The sequence below is a fragment of the Salmo salar genome, chromosome 10 (assembly GCF_965601325.2).
Source record: "Salmo salar chromosome 10, fSalSal1, whole genome shotgun sequence".
NCBI lineage: Eukaryota > Metazoa > Chordata > Actinopteri > Salmoniformes > Salmonidae > Salmo > Salmo salar.
Window position 1 is genome coordinate 81,422,501 of NC_138300.1, and position 22,621 is coordinate 81,445,121.

Below are 22,621 nucleotides of genomic sequence, written 5' to 3' on the forward strand. Positions count from 1 at the left end.
GTACTCCAGGTGGAACTCCTGAAGGGATTGAGAACACACAATCGGTAATGGAAGACTCCTGCTGAGTTTATATGGCCCGAGTGAGACTACTGATAATCAAGAACTAAATACCCAGTGTGAAATCACCAGCAACCGAGAGATACTGAAGGCCTACCTTGAGCCTTTTTACAAGCCTTTCTTGAGGGTCAGAACCAACGTTAAAAACTCTTAAAAGTTCCAAAACAAAACTAGTAAGTAAAGCACATAACTCCATCAAAGGAGATTCACAACTCATGGCATACATCTAAATCTAAAAAGGCACACACAGATAATGCTTTCTCTTAAAGGGATAGTTCGAGATTTTGGCAACGAAGCCCTTCATCTACTTCCCCAGAGTCAGATGAACTCGAGGATACCATTTTTATGTCTCTGCGTGCGGTTTGAAGAAAAATGCTAACTGGCGTTAGCGCAATTTCTAACTAGCGTTAGCACAATGACTGGACGTCTATGAAAACAGCTAGCATGCTAACTCTGGTTAGCATTGCACTAACTGTAGTTCGCATTGGCTCACAAAACTACATCTAACTTCCTTCATACTGGACGCTGAGACATAAAAATTGTATACTAGAGTTAATCTGACTTTTGGGAAGTAGATTGCCAAAATCCCGGACTATCCCTTTGATGTTTAGTGTATTGATTGAGGGTAGTGGATACTAAAGCCAATACCTTTACCTTGGCTACCTTCCTCCAGTTAAGACAATCAAAGAAGTAGTAGGTTCCCCTCTCGTAGGTGTTGGTCTTTAGTGTGGGCTCCATACCCGGCGCCCTCGTGATCCACACCCGCTCCTCCTTGTGGTACCGCCAGTCCCGGTTAAAGCTGCACCAACACCAGGCACAGGCAGGAGAGAGAGAAATCCCATTACTGCACAGTCAAGTCAAAGAAAATACGCACAAATCGCTTATTGATAAACAACCTATGGAAAGAACGGTGGTACTTTGGACAACTACTGGAAGAAAACAAAAAACTGATGCTGGGAGTTAAGGTGAGGTAAAAAATCTCTAAAAATCACTTTTGAGGAGAGTCTGATCATTTCTAAATAAAAGATGAGCAAGGCACTATACTACAAAGTAAGTTAAATGCCTTCAGTAGTAGTTTGGATGTGCTACTTACAGCTCTACTGCTGCCAGGAGCTGTAGCAGGTCTCCTCCGTTCATGTAGTACAGATAGAACAACAGGTCTTCACCGTAACGAGCCAGTTTAATAGCTGCCAGCTGAGGAGAGACGTCTTTATCAACACCATCATTCGTTTATCCAATGATGACATTGTGCTTTCTTCAAGAGCATAAGATCAATGCCACATGAAAGGGGGTGTTACACAAACTGGTTAGATTACTGATTCATCACCTACCTTGTCCCGTATGTGAATGTTGGTTAAGTACTCAGATGGGACGTGGAAGTCTGAAAGAGAGGCGGCACCAGGGTCACCAAAAGGTTCAGTGCGGGGTGCGGGTGTGTGCGCGTATTGGTGGAATACAGTGGAAAATGTGGCAAATGAGTGGACTATCCTGGTCAAATCAAACTTTATTTTTCACATGCGCCGAATACAACAAGTGTAGACTTTACTGTGAAATGCTTACTTACAAGCCCTTAAACAACAGTGCAGTTCAAGAAGAAGAAATTTACCAAGTAGACTAAAATAAAAAGTAACACAATAAGAATAACGAGGCTATATACAGGGGGCACCGGTACAGAGTCAGTGTGCGGGGGTACAGCCTAGTTGAGGTAATCTGAACATGTAGGTGGGGGCAAAATGACTATGCATAGGTAACAAACAACCAGCAGTGTACAAAAGAGGGGGGGGGGTAAATGGAAATTGTCCGGTGGCGATTTTATGATTTTATGAGTTGTTCAGCAGTCTAATGGCTTGGGGGTAGAAGCTGTTATGGAGCCTTTTGGTCCTGGACTTTTGGTCCTGGTACCGCTTGCCGTGCAGTAGCAGAAAATAAAAGTCTATAACTTGGGTGACTGGAGTCTCTGACAAATTTATGGGCTTTCCTCTGACACCGCCTAGGTCCTGGATGGCAGGAAGCTTGGCCCCAGTGATGTACTGGGCCGTTCGCATTACCCTCTGTAGCGCCTTACAGTCAGGTGTCCGAGCAGTTGCCATACCAGGTGGTGATGCAACCGGTCAGGATGCCCTCGATGGTGCAACTGTAGAACCATTTGAGGATCTGGGGGCCCATGCCAAATGAGGGGGAAAAGGTTTTGTCGTGTCCTCTTCACAACTGTCTTAGTATGTTTGGACCATGATAGTTGGTTGCTGATGTGGACACCAAGGAACTTGAAACTCTCGACCCGCTCCACTACAGCCCCGTCAATGTTAATGGGGGCCTGTTCGGCCCGTCTTTTCCTGTAGTCCACGATCAGCTCCTTAGTCTTGCTCACACTGAGGGAGAGGTTGTTGTCCTGGTACCACACTGCCAGTTCTCTCACCAGTCCCTATAGACTGTCTCATCGTTGTCGGTGATCAGGCCTACCACTGTTGTGTCATCAGCAAACTTCATGATGGTGTTGGAGTCATGTTTGGCCACACAGTAGTGGGTGAACAGGGAATACAGGAGGGGACTAAGTACACACCCCTGAGGGGCCCCAGTGTTAAGGATCAGCATGGCAGATGTTGTTGCCTACTCTTACCATCTGGGGGTGGCCCTTCAGGAAGTCCAGAGGGAGGTGTTTAGTCCCAGAGTCCTTAACTTAGTGATGAGCTTAGTGGGCACTATGGTGTTGAACGCTGAGCTGTAGTCAATGAACAGCATTCTCACATAGGTTTTCCTTTTATCCAGGTGGGAAAGGGCAGTGTGGAGTGCAATTGACATCACATCATCTGTGGATCTGTTGGGGCAGTATGCGAATTGGAGTGGGTCTAGGGTGTCCAGGAGGATGCTGTTGATGTGAGCCATGACCAGCCTTTCAAAGCACTTCATGGCTACCGACGTGAGTGCCACAGGGCAGTAATCATTTAGGCAGGTTACCTTTGCTTCCTTGGGCTCAGACAGGGGCGGAAATCCTGGGGGGGGGACACGACCCCCCCATCCTGGGAAAAATATGATTTGTCCCCCCCAATATATCACTGAAACATAACTATGTAATTTAAATAATATTAATAATACGCAATGAAAGCAATTGTGCTGATTATAGACACTTAATAGTGCCTTTTTAAGTTTCAAAAGATTGCGACCCCCCCACCCTTTGCCTCACAATGGTTTGATCCACTGGCAAGGTAAGAGGGGTCGTGTCTACTGTCTGAAAGGCACTCAATGAACGTAACTGACGTGAGGTTAATCCAGTCAATCACGCACACACACTAGCTGAATATGCAGAGCTAGCGCGCAAATATTAACAATTAAGCTAGCTAGTACCTATTCCATTTATGTGGCGTCGTCAAAGATGGAATCTTTGCTATCGTCAATTTATTCCAAGATCAGCATGCAGATGATGTAAGTTAGTGCTTCAAAGTCCCTGTGATAAGGTTAGCGATAAACTGAAGTCCAAACTGAACTACACTCTCTTCTACAATTGTCTTAAATATATTTAATGGTCTCGTTGCAAAAGCTAAATTGTCGCAAGGGAACTTTTATTTATTTATTTATTTATTTTATTTAACCCGGGTAGCAAAGATTATAGCAAACACCACTGAAACGGAATTGGTGCTCGCTTGCTTTGCAAATTCAGCTATTGTTGGAAGCCAGCCAATATGAAACAAACTATTAAAATTACAAAAGGTTGCAGCATATGTTGTGTAAATGGTGAACTCATACAGCTGTCAACTCTTGTCATTTTAATCCGTTTCACATTTGCTAGCTACCTTTTAGATCGAAGCCCAAATAGAATGATAAAAGATAAGATGATAGAAGCCCATCTCCTACTGTAAATAACCTACACACTGTGTGTGTAGCCAGCCAGCCAGGTAGAAAAATGGCAGAAAAATAAAAGACGGACATCAGAGTATTTTTCAGTACACCAAAACGCAAAGTAAGAACCCTAGTAGCCTAATATCTCAAAGACTAGTTGATAAAATGTTCATAAGAAAGAAATGAAATTCTAATGGAAATGTTTCACAATGATGTCATTAGGCAGAGCAGGCAACAGATGGCACACAGACAGCAGAGTTGGGGACAGATATGCAGGGACAGACTGGCAGAGACAGGGAGTCTCAGGTAAGTTTGTTGAGTCTTTGTTTGGCAACATTATGAAAGGTTCTCAATTTTTTGGACTTGTAAAATAGGAACATAATTGGAAAATGCCATGGATACCCCCACTCTCAACTTAAACTGGTGACTGAACTAAGATTTGTTAAAGGCAATGGTATTGCTGTTGTGTAGTTTTGGGTACCGGTAGGAGTATGGCAAACACCTTATTTCTTTGGTTCCTCAATATACATTTACCATATTACAATGTAGGCTATGTGTTACAGCACTACTTTTGGTGTCCCCCTCAGGAATTGCTCTTGAGAAAATTTCATGTAATTGTCCCCTCCAAAGTTGATATCAGATTTTCGCCCCTGGGCACAGGGACTATGGTGGTCTGCTTGAAACATGTAGGTATTACAGACTCGGTCAGGGAGAGGTTGAAAATGTCAGTGAAAACACTTGACAGTTGGTCCACGCATGCTTTGAGTAGACGTCCTGGTAATCCGTCTGGCCCTGAGGCTTTGTGAATGTTGACCTGTTTAAAGGTTTTGTTCACATCGGCTACCAAGAACATTATCACACAGTCATCCAGAACAGTGCTCTCGTGCATGCTTCAGTTTAGCTTGCCTCGAAGCGAGCATAAAAGGCATTTAGCTCATCTGGTAGGCTCGCGTCACTGGGCAGCTCGCGTCTGGGTTTCCCTTTGTTGTCCGTAATAGTTTTCCAGCCCTGCCACATCCGACGAGCATCAGAGCCGGTGTAGTAGGATTCAATCTTAATCCTCTATTGACGCTTGGCTTGTTTGATGGTTCGTCTGAGGGCATAGCGGGATTTCTTATAAGGGTCCAGATTAGTCTCCCACTGCTTGAAAGTGGCAGCTCTAGCCTTTAGCTCGGTGAAGATGTTGCCTGTAATCCATGGCTTCTAGTTGGGATATGTACGTACGGTCACTGTGGGGACGACGTCGTCAATGCACTTATTGATGAAGCTGGTGACTGAGGTGGTATACTCCTCAATGCCATTAGATGAATCACGGAACATATTCCAGTCTGTGCTAGCAAAACAATCCTGTAGCTTCCGCGTCATCTGACCACTTCCGTATAGAGCGAGTCACTGGTACTTCCTACTTTAGTATTAGCTTGTAAGCAGGAATCAGGAGGATAGAATTATGGTCAGATTTGCCAAATGGAGGGCGGGGGAGAGCTTTGTATTCATCTCTGTGTGTGGAGTAAAGGTGGTCTAGGGTTTTTTCCCCCTGGTTGTACATGTGACATGCTGGTAAAAATTTGGTAAAACTGATTTAAGTTTGCCTGCATTAAAGTCCCTGGCCACTAGGAGCGCCACTTCTGGGTGAGCATTTTCTTCTTTGCTTATGGCCTTATAGAGTTGGTTGAGAGCGGTCTTCGTGCCAGCTTCGCTTTGTGGTGGTAAATAGACGGCTATGAATAATACAGATGAGAACTCTCTTGGTAGATAGTGTGGTCTACAGCTTATCATGAGGCACTCTACCTCAGGTGAGCAATACCTCGAGACTTCTTTAATATTAGACATCACGCACCAGCTGTTATTGACAAAAAGACACTCACCCCCACCCCTCGTCTTACCAGAGGTAGCGTCTCTGTTCTGCCGGTGCATGGAAAATCCTGCTAGCTCTATATTGTCCGTATCTTCGTTCAGCCACGTCTCGGTGAAACATAAGATATTACAGTTTTTAATGTCCCGTTGGTAGAATAATCTTAAATCGTAGGTCATCAGTTTTATTTTCCAATGATTGCACGTTAGCAAGAACAATGGAAGGCAATGGGAGTTAATTGCTTGCCTCCGGATTCTCAGAAGGGTGCCCGATCTGCGGCCTATTTTCCAGCGTCTTTTCTTTGCGCAAAAGGCGTAGATCTGGGCCTGTTCCACTGAAAGCAGGATATCCTTCTCGTCGGACTCGTTAAAGGAAAAAAAGTTTCCTACAGTCCGCGTTGAGTAATCACTTTTCTGATGTCCAGAAGTTAGCAGTAACATTATGTACACAATAAGTTAAAAAATAAGTTACACAAAACACACAAAAAAATTACAAAATAGCACAATTGGTTGGGAGAATGTAAAACGTCAGCCATGTTCTTCGGCGCCATCTTTGTATCTGCACAGGTGTATGTGTCTTGGTGTGCGTCTTGGTGTGTGTCAGTGTGCGTGTGGTCAGGATAATGTCTTACCAATGTCTTGAGGTCGACACGGTGCTGATGCCCAGGGGGAAGCAAACTTGGGGTACAGGTTTCTGTCAGGAGAGGAAGGGACATGTTACTCTCAACATGGACTTAACCACTTTTGATGATAAAGAACATCTGACAAAACTTAGATTTTTGATTTATGTATCCCTTCAACGTAATATTGAGACAGGGCAGCCATCTTACTCTGGAGAGTTGAGGTTGAGTCCCAGTGTTGTGAGGTCACTCCCCAGCGCCAGGTGCACCATGCCTGGGTCCGTCTCCGCCGCTCGAATAAATGTCAGCAAGCCAATCATTCCAAACTGGTCCGTCACCATTCCCCTGGGAATGTTCATCACCCGCCCTACAGATGTAGGAAAATCAACACAAAATAATAATCAACAAGTTGAGCTTTCCCTCCAGCTAGTGCAAATTTGGACAACGCCACTGGCCAACAGTCATACAGAAACCATCTCAAAACCCACCCCGGTCGAGACCGAGAGGTGTGATTGGTTGAGAAGGCTCACCGTCAGGTAACACCTGGATCCCTTTCTTCTGGTTGTTGTTCTGTGCTGAGGTCGTCTTGTCTCCGGGGAACATGGGCCCATCTGCACTGGACGTGCTCTTGCCTGTAGAGTTTAGGTTCTGAACAAAGCAAAAAACAAATGAATTAATAATCTTATTTTTATTACATCTATAACCCACATGACATCATGGAACATTGCTTTTTATACAAGATGTCCGCTCTTATAACTAAATCAAATCAAATTTTATTTGTCACATGTGCCGAATACAACAGGTGTAGACCTTACCCTGAAATGCTTACTTACAAGCCCTTAACCAAAAATGCAGTTAAAGAATTAAGAAAAGATTTACTAAATAACCTAAAGTAAACAAAAAGTAACAATAAAATTACATAACAATAGCGAGGCTATATACAGGGGGTACCGAGTCAATGTGCGAGGGTACAGGTTAGTCGAGGTAGTTTGTACATGTAGGTTGGGGCAAAGTGACTATGCATAGATAATAAACAGTGAGTAGCAGCAGTGTAAAAACAAAGGGGGGAGGGGGTCAAGGTAAATAGTCCAGGTGGCCATTTGGTTAATTGTTCAGCAGTCTTATAGCTTGGTGGTAGAAGCTGTTATGGAGCCTTTTGGACCTAGACTTGGCGCTCCAGTACCACTTGCCGTGAGGTAGCAGAGAAAACAGTCTATGACTGAGTCTTTGACAATTTTATGGGCCTTCCTCTGACACCGCCTAGTATACAGGTTCTGGATGGCAGGAAGCTTGGCCACAGTGATGTATTGGGCCGTACGCACTACCCTCTGTAGTGCCTTAAGGTCGGATGCCGAGCAGTTGCCATACCAGGCGGTGATGCAACCGGTCAGGATGCTCTCGATGGTGCAGCTGTAGAACTTTTTGAGGATCTGGGGACCCATGCCAAATCTTTTCAGTCTCCTGAGGGGGAAAGGTGTTGTCGTGCCTTCTTCACGACTGTCTTGGTGTGTTTGGACCATGATAGTTTGTTGGTAATGTGGACACCAAGGAACTTGAAACTCTTGACTCACTCCACCACAGCTCTGTTGATGTTAATGGGGGCCTGTTCGGCAATCCTTTTCCTGTAGTCCATGAACAACTCCTTTGTCTTGCTCACATTGAGGGAGAGGAGGTTGTCCTGGCACCACACTGCCAGGTCTCGGACCTCCTCCCTATAGGCTGTCTCATGTGGGTATTACAGACTCGGTCAGGGAGAGGTTGAAAATGTCAGTGAAAACACTTCCCGCTCCTTGACAGCGGCAGCTCTAGCCTTTAGTTCGGTGTGGATGTTGCCTGTAATAGTTTTCCATCCCTGCCACATCCGACGAGCATCAGAGCCGGTGTAGTAGGATTCAATCTTAATCCTCTATTGAAGCTTGGCTTGTTTGATGGTTCGTCTGAGGGCATAGCGGGATTTCTTATAAGGGTCCAGATTAGTCTCCCACTCCTTGAAAGAGGCAGCAGTAGCCTTTAACTCGGTGCGGATGTTGCCTGTAATCCATGGCTTCTAGTTGGGATATGTACGTACGGCCACTGTGGGGACGACGTCGTCAATGCACTTACTGATGAAGCTGGTGATTGAGGTGGTATACTCCTCAATGCCATTAGATGAATCACGGAACATATTCCAGTCTGTGCTAGCAAAACAATTCTGTAGAGTAGCATCCGCGTCTGACCACTTCCGTATTGAGCGAGTCACTGGTACTTCCTGCTTTAGTTTTAGAATTATGGTCAGATTTGCCAAATGGAGGGTGAGGGAGAACTTTGTATGCGTCTCTGTGTGTGGAGTAAAGGTGGTCTAGAGTTTTTTTTTCTCTTGTTACACATGTAACATACTGGTAGAAATTAGGTAAAACGGATTTAAAGTATGCCTGAATTAAAGTCCCCGGCCAGTAGGAGCGCTGCTTCTGGATGAGCATTTACAGCTCGTTGAGTGCGGCCTTAGTGCCGGTATCGGTTTGTGGAGGTAAATAGACGGCCACGAATAATATAGATGAGAACTCTCTTGGTAGATAGTGTGGTCTACAGCTTATCATGAGGTACTCTACCTCAGGCGAGCAATACCTTGAGACTTCTTTAATATTAGACATCGCGCACCAGTTGTTATTGACAAATAGACACATACCCCACCCCTCGTCTTACCAGACGTAGCTGCTCTGTCCTGCCAATGCACGGAAAACCCAGCCAGCTCTATATTATCCGTGTCGTCATTCAGCCACGACTCAGTGAAACATAAGATATTACTGTTTTTAATGTCCCGTTGATAGGATAGTCTCGACGGTAGATCATCGAGTTTGTTTTCCTAACAAGGCACCCCGACCTTCTCCCTCTGTATCTCTGCCTTTTCTTCATGCAAATGATGGGGTTTGGGCCTATTCTCCAGGGGGAGCAGTATATCCTTTGCGTCAGACTCATTAAAGAAAAAAATCTTTGTCCAGTTCGAGGTGAGTAATTGCTGTTCTGGTGTCCAGAAGCTCTTTTCGGTCATAAGAGACGGTAGTAGCAACTTTATGTACAAAATAAGTTACAAACAATGCGGAAAAACAAACCAAATAACACAGTTGGTTAGGAGCCCGAAAAACGGCGGCCATAACCTCCGGCGCCATTATATATATATATATATATATATATATATATATATATATATATATATATATATATATATAAGGTGAAACACTTGAATATGCAGTAGCTGTTGCTGCTCAATATAAGGAGGCCTTGCCTGGTTGCCTGTCCGTTTCTGCTTTATCCATGTTTGGCATGACAACGACCAAGGATAACAGACTGACAACCAGGCTAAAGTAAGCCTGTCTGTCTGCGTGACTCACTGTCTTGCTGTCGTCATTGCTCAACGTGGGGTCCTTGTAGTTGGGACCAGGCAGTGCAGGGAAGTCCTCGTTGTGGATGGAGAAATCCTGTGTCGGCTCATTCGATGGCTTTGTCACCATGCCAACTGATGAGGTCATGAGATGAAGAGAAGAGGCTTCTTAAATAAATCACCACAATGAGAAAGAAGTTTAGCCTTGGGTTATATATATATATATATATATACACACACCATTGGAGAAGGCCTTTTCCCTTTCCTCATCACATGACTCGCCACTGTTTATATTTGAAGAGAGACAAGTGAACTGAGTATTTACAATGAGAATGTGTCTAGCCGTACTGACTGGCCCACAGTAACGTGATGAATCTGATGCTTTTTACACATGCACTGCCAAGTGCCTTTAGCATCCAAGCCTAGTGCATTAACAAGGAGCCCGTCTTTCTAGTGCACTACGTTGAGCCCTTACTATAGGTAGCCCGCCTAGATTAGTCCACAATTATAAATCTTTACTAGTGCGCTATAAAGACTTCTTACCATAGGGGGCCCTTCCAGCTAGTGGGTTGAGTAGCGGCGTTGGGTTTCCACTTCCTTCCCTCCGACTCCTGTCTGCTAACGCAGGGAAGTCGGACAGGTCTAGCCCCGTCACGTTTTCACTACCGTCTGTGAGAGGGAGGGTTAAAGACTTGTAAGAAAGCCATATGGGTAGGTAAATGTGTGTTACTATTCATGCTGACTGTGTGTCTTACAGATTGTGTGAATGGATACGAAAGTGAACGTTATAAAAACTTGGCAACAAAAACATACAGGTAAACACCGGGCTGAGTGTGATGTCTCAATCAATGGCCAGACTGAGCATCAGATAGTTGGTTATTATGAAGTGACACACTACTAACCTGTGCCATTGAAGATGTTGCTTGATAACGAGTTGTTCATCCCAAACGCCTGGTTTCGGTTCATCCCGAATCCTGACATGCTACAGAAATACAGAGGACAACTTTAGCCTCCAACTGGAGCACCTTAATATCTATTTCCAATCATCACAAAAAAACGATTGATTTATACTTTTATACAGAGTTGAGAACAGCAGATCTTTCAATTGTATGGCCAGCCAGACCGTGTACCTGTTGATGGTGAAGGGCTGCCGTGCAGGCTGCTGTTTGGGCATACAGATGATGCTGGGGGAGCTGCGGTTGGGGCTGCCCAGCCCTGAGCTGCCCATGCTGTTGGTCCTGCTGCTGACCATCCCGATGCCCTGGCCCACCTGGGAGTGGTTCAGCATGTTCCTCGAGTTCATCGGCAGGATCCCCCTGCGGAGGACACATCATGGGTTGGAGATAGATGGGAGGACAGAATGGGTTGATATGAAGCCAGATGATGACTTTACTAATAAATGTCCTGTCCTGCTCTGCAACCACTGAACTGAACTGACTGGCTAACTAATTAGCAGCAGAATAATGATTCCATGGCATTCAAACACACTGGCTTATGTGTTATATGTCTGTCTCCAGAATATCTCAATTCAATGGGCTTTATTGGCATGGGAAACATATGTTTACATTGCCAAAGCTATATCTCCCTCTCCAGCATCTCTGTCTCACGTCTCATCTCTTAAACACACCTGCTTGGCGAGGGCGGGGTATGGAGGGACATGGTGGGCACCCCCGTGGTGGGGGTGATATGGCTCGGTAGCTGGGTGCCTTGCGTTAAGCTGCGGTTTAACTGAGTGTTGTTTCCCATGCCCCTTATCGAGAAGCCTAGTGCACCTGCAACGCGAGAAATAGAAACAGTAAACATGGGTCTCTCTTACCAACTTCCAAAGTGACCAATAGATTGGATATCTCTTAAAGTAATCTTTTGAGATCAACAAGAAGTGCCTAAGGGAATAGTGTTGAAGTCTGTTTAGAATTGGGTATATTTAAATCAGGTATATTGGGTAATTATTTGTAATGATCAAATTGCTCCAGGTATGACTTGACTACCAAATTGTTACAGACATAAATGTATTATGGACTTAGTAGGAAAGACCCTGAAAACAGATGCAGTCAGCTTACTCTGTGGGCCGTATAAACTGGCACCAAGCTGGGACAGTTGACCTGATGACGACGGTGAGGGAGACGAGAGCATCTGGAAGAAGAGAAGAGATAAACCACATAATGAGAGGAGGGAGTACTGGAAACAAGAACAGCCAGAGATGACAATGCCTTTATCAATAACACATAACTGCACATTCGGGCAGTTCATATATCACGGTTTACAAATCACATTGGAATTACACAGGAATTTGGGTGTTCAATTTCAAGGATAATAGTAACACCATCAATGCTAAGGCAAAGTTATAAAGTTAGGGGAGTGTATATGCCTATGTATTTATTTGGGCGGTGAAGCTAATACATTTCATTTGGCTCTATATTCCAGCATTTTGAGATCAAACATTTCATATGAGGCGACAGCAGAATGTCACCTTTTATTTCAGGTTATTTTCATGCATATGTGTCTTACCATTTAGAAAGTAATGTCTCCCCATTTTAAGGTGTCATAAGTATTTTGACAAATTCACTTGTGTGTGTACTAAAGTAGTCAAAAGTCTAGTATTTGGTCCCATATTCCTATCACGCAATGAACTTGTTTATCTGCATTTGCAGTTTGTTTTGGTTATGTTTCAGATTAGTGCCTTCAGAAAGTATTCACACTGCCTGACTTTTTCCACAATTTGTGTTACAAATTCTGTCAAAATGGTTGTTGATCATTGCTAGACAACCATGTTCAGGTCTTGCCATAGATTTTCAAGTAGATTTAAGTCGCCACTGAGGAACATTAACTGTCTTCTTGGTAAGCAACTCCAGTGTAGATTTAGTCTTGTGTTTTAGGTTTCAACTCCAAAGTGTCAGTGTCTGGTGGAAAGCAGACTGAACCAGATTTTCCTCTAGGATTTTGCCTGTACTTAACTCCATTCCGTTTCTTTTTTATCCTGAAAATTCCTCAAACCTCAACGATTACAAGCATACCCATAACATGATGCAGCTACAACTATGCTTGAAAATATGGAGCGTGGTATTGAGTAATGTGTTGTATTTGCCCCAAATATAACACTTTGTATTCAGGACAAAAAGTAAGTGAATCGCTTTTAGGACTGACTGGTCGATAGGCTGTTTGTCGACCAAGATTTCTTTAGTCAAGCAGTCGCAAAAATATATTTTCTTCCTCATGGTGCACAAGACACCTGTCTGATTCACACCTGTTTCAGTGGACTAATCCATTGCGGAGGCCATGGGGATGGCACAGTCAATCACTTGAAAACATGTGATACTTAAATTGTACATGGTTATATTATGCAAAAATAATGGTGCAACACTAATAAATATAATATTATTTTATAACATATGCGCTTTCTCCCGCATTGGATAGCGGTCACGAAAGAATCTTCGGTGCGCAGTAGAATTGCTAACTTTCCCTATGTGCTATGAATAATAGAAAAGTTAACCAGCATATTGGTGTTGAGTACAATGCAGCAGAGGGAGCAGCGGGGTAAGTAGAAGAGGAAACAGCCCTTGCCTTAATTGTCTGATAAAATTGAGGAGAGAGGAAACCCCAATTTAATTAGGTCTATAATCAATAGCCTAACTGTTAAATGTGCCTGGCTTTATAAATCATCCATATATACAGTCCATCTGGAAAGTATTCAGACCCCTTGACTTATTCCACATTTTGTTACATTACAGCCTTATTCTAAAATTGATTAAATCGTTTTTTCCCTCATCAACCTACAGACAATACTTTTATTTACTTAACCTTTATTTAACTAGGCAAGCCAGTTAAGAACAAATTCTTATTTACTATGACGGCCTACCAAAAGGCAAAAGGCCTTTTGCAGGGACGGGGGCCTGGGATTAAAAACAAGTACAATATAAATATAGGACAAAACACACATCACAACAAGTGAGACAACACAACACTACATTAAGAGAGACCTAAGACAACATAGCAAGGCAGCAACACAGTGGTTGAAAAGCAAGTTTTAATGACTCCAACCTAAGTGTATGTAAATAGAAGAGAAGGAACCGGACACTGCTGACCCCGTCATGGTGGCGGGATAACCACTGTCGTTTTCCTTTATTGACTCTGCTTGCTAAAAAGTAGATGTGCATTTGTGCTACCAGCACTGCGTCAGAGGGTGTTCAGCACAGCAGGGAACATAAGCAGGGAACATAGTTATCTGTCTCCGGTCTTCACTGAAGCCCGACATAGTAAACATGCTGGTGTTTCTTAAATCAGAACCTTATAGCCTAACTTTGGCGAGTTCTATAGCCTATGATAGTGAACTGAAACAATAGCCGTTATCGCCAACAGGCAGCTTAAACTTTGAGCCCAATACTTTTATTATCTTCCATTGTGCTTATTTTTATTTACATACTTAGAAGCGTCTTATTTATTCCTCACGTGTGTTCCCATTCAAACGAAAAAAAGAGAAAATACAAACATTCCTATATGAAAGCCTAAGTAACCTACTGTCACAATGCTGATGTCACCATGCTGGTTTTTGTTGCCTTCAGTAAAAAATTAAAACCATAAACAAAATTGTGTGTATGCTAAATCATAACAGCTTAATCATTATATAATGGTGATGGTGTTTAGCCTGCCCAGCTGATAATTGGCCATTTTAAATCATAAACTAATTTCACACATATAGGCAATTACACTGCGACAAGAAATGGTGTATGCCTTGTTCCCCCGCAAAGTTTTTTTTTTTTTACATCATCAATATAGTGGGATCATGCAGCCCATCTAAAGTTGCCAAATAACTCAAAATCAAGCATATAATCCATTTAAAATTATCACTTTTAAAGCTGAACACAGAATAACCTTTCCATGTGCGCACTAGCTCGGAAAAATATCCTTAGAATTGTACTCAGTGAAGTTCAATTATATTCTTACAATAAAATCATATATATGAAGAAGTGCCATTATTTTTTATTATAATGTTTCGTAGGAAAGACCTGCCTAAAATAATCTGGTGTTATTGTGGTGTACAGGCAATTAAGTGGATGTATTACACTTTAGACTTTTAAAATGTAGATGTTTCAAAGGCATGCATCAGCAGCTTGCATTTGTGGATCCCCTTTATTTTAATTAACGGTCAATTACCATGAGACTGACAGTTATTTGCTTGACAATCACATGACCGCCACAGCCCTGGAAGCGACACTTTGCAAGTCATTGTAAATAAAATGTGTTAACTGACTTGCTTAGTTAAATAAAGGTTAAATAAAATAATAATCATTAGACCAGAGAATCTTGTTTCTCATGGTCTGAGAGCCCTCTCTTGGCAAACTCCAAGCGGGCTGTCATGTGCCTTTTACTGAGGAGTGGCTACTGTCTGGCCACACTATCATAAAGGCCTGATTGGTGGAGTGCTGTAGAGATGGTTGTCCTTCTGGAAGGTTCTCCCACCTCCACAGAGGAACTCTAGAGCTCTGTCATAGTGACCATCGGGTTCTTGGTCACCTCCCTGACCAAGGCCATTCTCCCCCGATTGCTCAGTTTGGCTGGCCGGCCAGCTCCAGGAAGAGTCTTGGTGGTTCCAAAATTCTTCCATTTGAGAATGATGGAGGCCACTGTGTTCTTGGGGAACTTCAATGCTGCAGAAATCTTTTGGCACCCTTCCCCAGATCTGTGCCTCACCACAATCCTGTCTCAGAGCTCTACAATTCCTTCGACCTCGTGGCTTGGTTTATGCTCTGACATACACTGTCAACTGCGGGACCTTATAAAGACAAGTGTGTGCCTTTCCAAATCCTGTCCAACCAATTGAATTTACCACAGATGGACTCCAATCAAGTTGTAGAAACATCTCAAGGATGATCAATGGAAACAAGATGCACTGGAGCTCAATTTCGAGTCTCATAGCAAATGGTCTGAATACTTATGTAAATAAGGTATTTCTGGTTTTTATTTTGAATACACTTGCAAAAATGTCTAAACACTTGTTTTCGCTTTGTAATTATGGGGTCTTGTAACTTAGTTAGGCCTATACTTCAATATATATGCTAATGTATCAATCAATCATTAATTTGTTCATGTCATCAAACAGCATACAAGTTATTCATCATCAGTAAAAATAATATTGTAATCTAACAGCACCTGTTCGCCACTCAATACTCACAAAATGATTGCTCCTACACCCTCCTTTTTTTCTGAACAAAAATATAAATGCAACATGTAAAGTGTTGGTCCCATGTTTCATGAGCTGAAATAAAAGATCCCAGAAATGTTCCATACACACAAAAAGTTTATTTCTCTAAAATGTGTTTACATCTTTGTTAGTGAGCATTTCTCCTTTCCAAGATAATCCATCCACCTGACAGGTGTGGCATATCAAGAAGATGATTAAACAGCATGATCATTACCCAGGTACACCTTGTGCTGGGGACAATAATTGGCCACCCTAAAATGTTCAGCTGTGTCACACAACACAATGTCACAGATGTCTTAAGTTTTGAGGGAGCGTGCAATTGACATGCTGACTGCAGGAATGTCCACCAGAGCTGTTGACAGAGAATTTAATGTTAATCTCTCTACAATAAGCCACCTCCAACGTCATGTTAGAGAATTTGGCAGTACGTTCAACAGGCTTCACAAACACAGACCACGTGTAACCACGCCAGCCAGGACCTCCACATCCTTCTTCTTCACCTGCGATATTGTCTGAGACCAGCCACCCGATGAAACTGGGGGTTTGAACAACAGATGTATTTCTGCACAAATTGTCAGAAACCGTCTCGGGAAGCTCAAGTGCTCGTCATCCTCACCAGGATCTTGACCTGAGCTGGCAAATGCTCACCTTCGATGGCCACTGGCATACTAGAGAAGTGTGCTCTTCCATGGCCTGCATACTCACCACACGTCACCCATTGAGCATGTTTGGGATGCTCTAGATCGACGTGTACGACCGCGTGTACCAGTTACCGCCAATATCCAAGAACTTCGCATAGCCATTGAAGAGTGGAACAATCCACAGGCCACAATTAACAGCCTGATCAACTCTATGCGAAGGAGATGTCGCGCTGCATGAGGCAATTGGTGGTCACACCAGACACTAAGTCGTTTTCTGATCCACGGCCCCCTTTTTTTTTAAGGTATCTGTGACCAACAGATACATATCTGTATTCTCATTCATGTCAAATCCATAGATTAGGGCCTAATGAATTTATTTAAATTGACTGATTTCCTGATATGAACTGTAACTCAGTAAAATATTAGAAATTGTTGCAGGTGAAGTTTATATTTTTGTTCAGTGTAAGTAAAATGTCTTCCACAGATGTGACTTCCCCTTTCCCTCCTGAGCAACCAGCCCTTTTTGCTGTTGTCTGTGCCCAATAATGTTTGTACTCTGTTAAGTGCTGCTACCATGTTGTGCTACTACCATGTTGCTGTCATGTTGTGTTGCTACCATACTGTGTTGGCGTGTTGCTGCCATGTTGTTGTTGTGTTAGGTCTCTCTTTATGTAGTGTTGTGTTGTCTCTTGTCGTGATGTGTGTTTTGTCCAATATTTTTATTTATATTTTATTTTAATCTCCCGCAGGAGGCCTTTTGGATGGCCGTCATTGTAAATAAGAATTTGTTCGTAACTGACTTTCCTACTTAAATAAAAGTGAAATAAAAAATAAACATTTGCCCGTTTCGAGTTTCTTTTCACGTCCTCCGCATCCACTTTGCTCTCACATTACAGTGTTCGGAGTTTGTTATAACCAATTTATTGGTCACATGCATGCAATGTAATAAAAAAAATTACAAAAAAATATTTTACCTTTATTTAACTAGGCAAGTCAGTTAAGAACAAATTCTTATTTACAATGATGGCCTACCGGGGAACAGTGGGTTAACTGCCTTGTTCAGCGGATGAACGACAGATTTTTACCATGTCAGCTCAGGAATTCGATCCAGCAAACTTTCGGTTACGGGCCCAACGCTCTAACCACTAGGCTACCTACCACTCCAGTTTCACGTAAAGACGGCAAGGGTTGAGGGAATAGGTGATGTTTTTCCTCAACAAATTAGTGGATTTCAGTTAACAGAACTTTTCAGTCAGAGAAACAAGTAAGAAACGAAATGGCTAAAATGATGTTGCAGCTTCAGCACAAACAGTGCGATAAACATAGCTGTGCTGTGGTGCCTTTTCACTGAATCACTGAGGAGAGAGAGACAACGTTTGCCAGTCACTCACTATAATTTTTATATATTCTTTTTTTTTTTTTTTTTTTTCACAGTGTGGCCATCGGATTCCCTCGAGTCATCTGTGTCAATTATTTAATCAAACAGTGCACTTAAAGCGTCAGACAAGCTCAAGGCATATAGTTGATTTTATTCAAACACATAGGGTGTGTCTATATATTGAAAAATACACGTTTAAAAATGTCAACAAACAGACGACCAATATTTGACGACCAACCCTATTTGCTTTGCCACATTTTTGCAGTATTACTTTAGTGCCTTATTGCAAACAGGATGCATGTTTTGGAATATTTTTTAATTCTGTACAGGCTTCCTTCTTTTCACTCTGTCCATTAGGTTAGTATTGTGGAGTAACTACAATGTTGTTGATCCATCCTCAGTTCTCTATCACAGCCATTAAACTCTGTAACTGTTTTAAAATCACTATTGGCCTCATGGTGAAATCTCTGAGCAGTTTCCTTCCTCTCCCGCAACTGAGTTAGGAATGACGCCTGTATCTTTGTGGTGACTGGGTGTTTTGATACACGACCTGAAGTGTAATGAATAACTTCACTATGCTCAAAGGGATATTCAATGTCTGCTTTAACTGCGATGCAGTTACATATCAGGATGTTATTTTTGACGACATAGCGTTTCGTATCATAGTGACAATATCGCAATATAATTTTTTGCGCTAGTTGGCTGTACCTGCACCAAAACTTCAGGATCTTTCCTTCATAGCTTGTTCCCCATCTTCTTTTTAAATAGGGAGATTATTTGTTTTCAGCCCTTTTCTTTCCATGACTGATCAAAACTCGTTTTTGTCATGGCTCTTTTGTCCCTCTGCAGCAGACATACAGCATGGTGAGCAATATGCTTGGAACATTTAAAAAAAAACAAATCACAGTATTGAATCGCAATACATCTAGAATCGTAACACATATCGTACCGGCACCTAAGTATCGTGATAATACATATCTTCAGGTCCCTAGCAATTCCTAGCCCTAATAAACAGCAAAACAGACATGTATGGAAATACTGTCAAATCAAAGGTGACATCTGTCCTGTCGCCACATATGAAACATTTGATCTCAATTCCAAAACGCTGGAGTATAGAGCCAAATTAAAAGTTTTAGCTTCGCAGTCCAAATAAACACAGCGGGTAGTGTAGGATAATGGAGTAGCCTAAATCTCACTAAATATGACAAATATGCATAAACAGATTGAAATTATAGAAGAAACGTGTGAAAATGTTATGTACTTACTTCAAGTTCAAAGGGAGCTGTACTAGGGACGTGTGATCGAGCAGACAGAGCGCTTAAGTCTTTGTCCGACCTATGTGAGAACGGCAACTGCTGGCTGTAGTACATGCCCTCATCAGGGTAGTCGCTTTCGACCCCCTCTACAAACTTCTTTCTCGTAGCACTGAACATTCCGTTTGTCACCTGCAGAAGTGAGATGAAAGAACAGATTTGACTATTTCAACTCCAAAAAGGCTTTGTCAACCAGCATGCCTGCATCCATTTATTGACAAAACATTGTTCATATCAGATTTTTTAAAACTATCATGGACAGGACAGGAGTGAAACAACAGTTATGCAGTAGCCTACTGTTAGTCCGATGACGATGGTCGACTAGACTTTCAGTTTCAACTACTACAACCTCACATCTCACCACCAGACAACTACACGCCCACACACATTGCGCAATGTGCGCATACAGTGTGCCTTACAGCAAAAAAATCACAATCACTTTTAAAAAGTGTTGATTTTTCACTGTTTCATTGCATTGGTCAACATACAACAACTGTGTGCATCCCTGCATCATTGCCTTCAGCACAATTCAACAAGCTTCTGCTCAGGTGCCTCTTAAGTTCACAACCGATTCCAGTTATTCTCCACACCAAATGTTCCTTCAATCTAAAAACCCTCGGACACTTTCTCACCTTGTGAACATGGAGACATAGCTATTCATATTTAAATGACCCTACACACGGTCATTATTTCCGCATTGAATGGGGTCATCTCTCACACTGGTGTCAAAACTAGGAAGATGCTTGTTGTGCTAGCAAGATGCTTGCTGCCAGTGTAGTAGTGGAGCCTCAGGGGGAAGAGTATCAACATGAACTTGCCACATTATATTTAGTGTAACTTAGTTGGCTAACTAGCTAAACAGCCACCCACTCTCGCGTGACTGGATACATCGGTTGTTCATCCTTGGCTTTAGCATGTTGTGGCTAACAAAGTTAGGTAGCTAATCAAGACAGAAATATCTAAATAGCTATCTAAACCTATCAAGTTAAGCGAGCAGAACAGAGGGACGCAAAGAATGTGGACCAGTTGCAGGAGAGATAGATATAGTTCTCGAGAAACGAAGGGGTCCGGCAAGGTGGCTTGGTGTGCCGGTGTAATGCAATGGAATTTGAGTCATGCATGTGGGTCACAGGACTCAGACAAGCGAGCTAGCTAACGCTATAGCTATTAACTAGCTAACGTTAGTAACGCCAGCTGATTGTTTATGTCCTAACTAGCTAAACTGAGCTAACTAGCTACCAATACAGCATGAGTCTGATTATAAGTTTGCTTCAACAACTAGCGGTGACAACCCTTGTCAGGCAGTCTGTTTGCCCATAGGTAGTGATGTGCAGGTTGGGCCTACTTTGCCTCCTATCCACTTCCCAATCCCAGTAGCTACCTCTCGGTCTCAATTCACGCTAGCGGCCACACAGGCAAAAACAGAAGACCGTTCGAATTGAAATCCACGAACCGGTCCAAAACATACCGAACGGCAAGGACTACAAATATGAATGTGTTGTGATGCAACGATTTGATTCGGACCAAACGGGTTTATATTTGGGTGGGGGGAGGGTGGAAATTGTAAAAAAAAAAAAAAAAAAAAAAAACTCACCGCATTAATTTCCCTTCTGCTCGTAGATCCAAGATGGCTGTGTATTCTACAATCGAGAGTCCTGGGTGAATAGCCTTTACCCTCTGACCTCTCTGCAACCTAATCATTTCCGCACACAAATGATGAACGTTCTACTAATGTGGGTACAACGTGGCTAATACTTAGAATGTATTTGAATAGTCAGCGATATTGTTTTTGTAGTTACATATATTGTTGGGGGAACTCACCTCACCAATCTGTAGTAGACAATGATCAGTGCATCAACAAACTCAGTTGATAAACAAAACAAGCCACTCCCACTTCGGTCATTTTCAAAACAGAGGTTTGGCAATGAACCCTAGGCATGATATCGCAGTAGCAGTAACCTAGATATGACGTTGTATCACCATATCATATTGATGTGTCACTCACTAGCTACGAATTACCGTCACCTATGCCATTAAAGGGTTTAAAAAGTGTTGCCAATTATTTGTATTTATAACATTTTAAAGCGGGGTAGACAACAACATTCAGCCTCAAGGCAGATTTTTGTCTGAGCCTGGATGCCAGAAAATAATTATGATTTTTTTTATATATATTTTTAATGTAACTAAGCAAGTAAGTTAAGAACAAATGCTTATTTACAATGACGGTCTACTGTGGCCAAACCCAGACGACGCTGGGCCAATTGTGCACCATCCTATGGGACTCCCAATCACAGCCGGATGTGATGCAGTCTGGATTCAAACCAGGAACTGTAGTGACACCTCTTGCACTGAGATGCAGTGCCTTAGATTGCTGCGCCACTCGGGAGCCCAATGATAATTTGTACACTGCAATTATGATATTGGAAAATAACAATCATTTCATGCCTTGCTTACATTGAGAAACGATCATGTCTGTTTTTTTGTGGGAATACTTGGAAACAAATGTTCTATTTTTTTTTATTATTCTTTACTGAATACCTGGTGATCTTCTTTTTAACCCAAAAGGAAATTCAATTTACTTATTTTTTTTGTAAACTTTTTTGGGCCAAAAAAAACCCTTTCTGTTGTTGCCAACCCCTCTTTTAAAGCATCTGCAAGTAATCTTATTGTTCATCATCATTCCATTGTTCTATCTATGTGGTATGCATGACACATTGTATCAACTCATCTGTGCTATAGGCCTATCGGTTAAGAGCATATCAGATAACAAATGTTGTCCTCTCCAATATATCTACAGTATTACATTCTATGGAGGGACCACCATATTGCCCACATTTTCTCCTTCATCAGTCAGTACTGCATTTCTGCCTGTCAGAAGACACCAGATGAAGAGTAATGTGCTGCATAGAGGAGGGCTGGAGATAGAATATCTTCAGCGTACAACATAAAACAAAATCCAGAAAAGAGCCGTTAAAATTCTACATCTACCTAAAAGGAACCTTCCATAATAAAGCCATCACCTACAGAGAGATGAACCTGGAGAAGAGTCCCCTAAGCAAGCTGGTCCTGGGGCTCTGTTCACAAACACAAACAGACCCCACAGAGCCCCAGGACAGCAACACAATTAGACCCAACCAAATCATGAGAAAACTAAAAGATAATTACTTGACACATTGGAAAAATTAACAAAAAAACAGAGCAAACTAGAATGCTATTTGACCCTAAACAGAGAGTACACAGTGGCAGAATCCCTGACCACTGTGACTGATCCAAAACTTAAGGAAAGCTTTGACTATGTACAGACTCAGTGAACATAGCCTTGCTATTGAGAAAGGCCGCCGTAGGCAGACCTGGCTCTCAAGAGAAGACA

General features: G+C 42.5%; 1 protein-coding gene across 6 annotated transcripts in view; it reads right to left on the reverse strand.

Moving 5' to 3' along the window:
* Positions 1 to 21,093, reverse strand: part of LOC106560998 (CCR4-NOT transcription complex subunit 2) — a 22,001-nt gene extending 908 nt beyond the window's left edge. The window contains exons 1-15 of one of the 6 annotated variants that reach the window (XM_014124519.3): positions 20,846 to 21,093; positions 19,204 to 19,383; positions 11,781 to 11,853; positions 11,348 to 11,492; positions 10,851 to 11,036; positions 10,623 to 10,702; positions 10,264 to 10,389; positions 9,731 to 9,855; positions 6,893 to 7,010; positions 6,573 to 6,729; positions 6,375 to 6,436; positions 1,389 to 1,438; positions 1,151 to 1,251; positions 706 to 856; positions 1 to 18 (exon numbers count right to left, since the gene is read on the reverse strand). The exon at positions 1 to 18 is cut by the window's left edge and continues 908 nt beyond it. In XM_014124519.3, the coding sequence (XP_013979994.3) occupies positions 1 to 18; positions 706 to 856; positions 1,151 to 1,251; positions 1,389 to 1,438; positions 6,375 to 6,436; positions 6,573 to 6,729; positions 6,893 to 7,010; positions 9,731 to 9,855; positions 10,264 to 10,389; positions 10,623 to 10,702; positions 10,851 to 11,036; positions 11,348 to 11,492; positions 11,781 to 11,853; positions 19,204 to 19,371 (1,560 nt within the window). In that variant the 5' untranslated portion in view covers positions 19,372 to 19,383; positions 20,846 to 21,093. Of the gene's footprint in view, positions 19 to 705; positions 857 to 1,150; positions 1,252 to 1,388; positions 1,439 to 6,374; positions 6,437 to 6,572; positions 6,730 to 6,892; positions 7,011 to 9,730; positions 9,889 to 10,263; positions 10,390 to 10,622; positions 10,703 to 10,850; positions 11,037 to 11,347; positions 11,493 to 11,780; positions 11,854 to 19,203; positions 19,384 to 20,632; positions 20,780 to 20,845 lie in introns of those variants that run through there. The other 5 variants (XM_014124517.3, XM_082957192.1, XM_014124520.3 and 2 more) reach the window with 5 other exon arrangements.
* Between the last annotated feature and the right edge of the window lie 1,528 nt (positions 21,094 to 22,621).